General features: G+C 39.4%; 1 protein-coding gene across 1 annotated transcript; it reads left to right on the forward strand.

Moving 5' to 3' along the window:
* The first annotated feature begins 1127 nt into the window (after positions 1–1127).
* Positions 1128–2069, forward strand: LOC101404188 (olfactory receptor 8D4). Its single transcript, XM_004427462.2, has one exon. The coding sequence runs from the start codon at positions 1131–1133 to the stop codon at positions 2067–2069; it is 939 nt and encodes a 312-aa protein (XP_004427519.2). The 5' UTR covers positions 1128–1130.
* Positions 2070–2387: the final 318 nt, after the last annotated feature.

Below are 2387 nucleotides of genomic sequence, written 5' to 3' on the forward strand. Positions count from 1 at the left end.
ATCCAGCTTTACTGAGGTGTAAGAATAAGCTTCCCCCCTGGAAATCAGCTTATGATTAGATTAAATGAGAACAAACACACGAATGAAAAGAGTTTTCTAAAATGTTCTGAGCCACATAGTGTTACCCTGCATTTTTTTTAAAAAAAAAGGGAGGAGGAGAGGCCAGCCCAGTTGCATAGTGGTTAAGTTTGCACACTCTGCTTTGGCGGCCCAGGGTTGCCGGTTCAGATTCTGGGTGCGGACTTACACACCACTCATCAAGCCATGCTGTGGTAGCGTTCCACGTACAAAAAATAGAGGAAGATTGACACAGATGTTGGCTCAGCAGCAATCTTCCTCAAGCAAAAAAAGAGGAAGATTGGCAATAGATGTCAGCTGAGGGCCAATCTTCCCGACCAAAAAAAAGAAAATGGGAGGAGGAGTCTAACATCAAATAATTTTGGAAAATATTGTGTGTTATATAGCAGTCTAGGAGATTCTGATATATCTTTCAGTTAAGAAACCTGTTTAACTTTGTGTAACTCTGCATGTCTGAAATCATATGATGCTAGGATACTTATTTCACTTACATCTATTATCACATCCCTGAAATTAATATTCTGCTGAACACCCTTGGAAACCTTGACATGGAAATCATCATTGACCTTAACGATAGATGCCTTCTCTGTAGGAAATCCTGGAGGCAGGCTCAGCCCTAGGCAAATGTGTCATTAGGAAAAGTATTTTATCAGCTCAGCCTCTTCTTTATGCACATCTTCAACTGATTTGCTTTAGAAAACCTCATCCAAGGTCTTTAGCATTACACTTATATCTAACTCTGGAGTTAACGGTTTTATACTTTGTTCAAAAATTTGAGACACTGGAGGGGATGTGAAAGTTTATTTAGGGTTCCTAGAATCTATAGGTAGATAGATGTTTACTCACTCTTTTTTATCTGAGTGCTGATTTCTTGGTGGGTCTGAGGCCCTGCACATCAATGGAGGCACAGGTTTAGTGCCAAGGGGATAAGATAACTAGGTTGAGTGTTTTCATAGGTAGGGATACTGGGCTTGGGGAGTTGCAGACAAGCTGGGATTCTGCCTGTCTAATCTGACTCTTTCCTTTCATCTCCACAGATTTCTCAGAGGAGAATGGATAGAAGAAATCAATCCACAGTGACCGAGTTTCTTCTTTCAGGATTGACTGACCAACCAGAGCTTCTGTTGCCCCTTTTCTGCCTCTTCTTAGGGATTTATATGGCTACTGTGGTGGGGAACCTGGGCATGATCTCCATAATTGGGTTGAGTTCTCAACTTCACACCCCCATGTACTATTTCCTCAGTGGTTTGTCTTTTGTAGATTTCTGCTCTTCTTCTGTCATAACCCCCAAAATGCTGGCAGGGTTTTTATGCAGAGACAAAGCTATCTCTTATTCTGGATGCATGAGTCAGTTGTTTTTCTTCTGTATTTTTGTCATTTCTGAGTGCTACATGTTGGCAGCAATGGCCTATGATCGCTATGTGGCCATCTGCAGCCCCCTGCTCTACAATGTCATCATGTCCCCTAGGGTCTGTTCTCTGCTGGTGGCTGCTGTCTTCTCAGTAGGCTTTACCGATGCTGTTATTCATGGAGGTTGTATCTTAAGGTTGACTTTCTGTGGCTCAAACGTCATTAAACATTACTTCTGTGACATTGTCCCTCTTATTAAACTCTCCTGTTCCAACACTTATGTTGATGAGCTTTTGATTTTTGTCATTGGTGGATTTAACATGGTGGCCACCAGCCTGACAATCATCATTTCATACGCTTTTATCCTCTCCAGCATCCTCCACATCCGTTCTAAAGAGGGCAGGTCCAAAGCCTTCAGCACCTGCAGCTCCCACTTGACAGCTGTTCTTCTGTTTTATGGGTCTCTCATGTCCATGTATCTCAAACCTGCTTCCAGCAGTTCACTCACTCAGGAGAAAGTATCCTCGGTATTTTACAGCATCGTGATCCCCATGTTGAATCCCTTGATATATAGTCTCAGGAACAAGGAAGTGAAAAATGCACTGATGAAACTCTTAAGAAGAAAAGCATTTTCACAATGAATATGTTCTTTATTAAGATTATTTATATGTTTACAATCATATGTAAGTAAGTATGTATTTATACTTTAACTCTTTACAAGTAATATGAAGTGAGGTGAAATTATACATATATAATTCTAAATATATATGCGTATAAATATTCAGATTACTAAATATATTCACACATAATAAGATTAATAAAATGTAAAGCATCAACTATGAAAGTAAGAAGTAGCAAATATTTTAAATTTAAAGTTTAATACCATTGTTGAGGTTCGACATCAATTTTTACTTTAGTTTCCTGAATCTAAGCAAAAAGAAAACAAAATCATGATGTGC

The sequence above is a fragment of the Ceratotherium simum genome, chromosome 7 (assembly GCF_057802395.1).
Source record: "Ceratotherium simum simum isolate JZ-2026a chromosome 7, ASM5780239v1, whole genome shotgun sequence".
NCBI classification, from domain to species: Eukaryota; Metazoa; Chordata; class Mammalia; order Perissodactyla; family Rhinocerotidae; genus Ceratotherium; species Ceratotherium simum.

What these genes read in the sequence shown, in the direction of transcription:
- LOC101404188 (XM_004427462.2), top strand. Translation starts at nt 1,131, where the DNA reads ATGGATAGAAGAAATCAATCCACAGTGACCGAGTTTCTTCTTTCAGGA.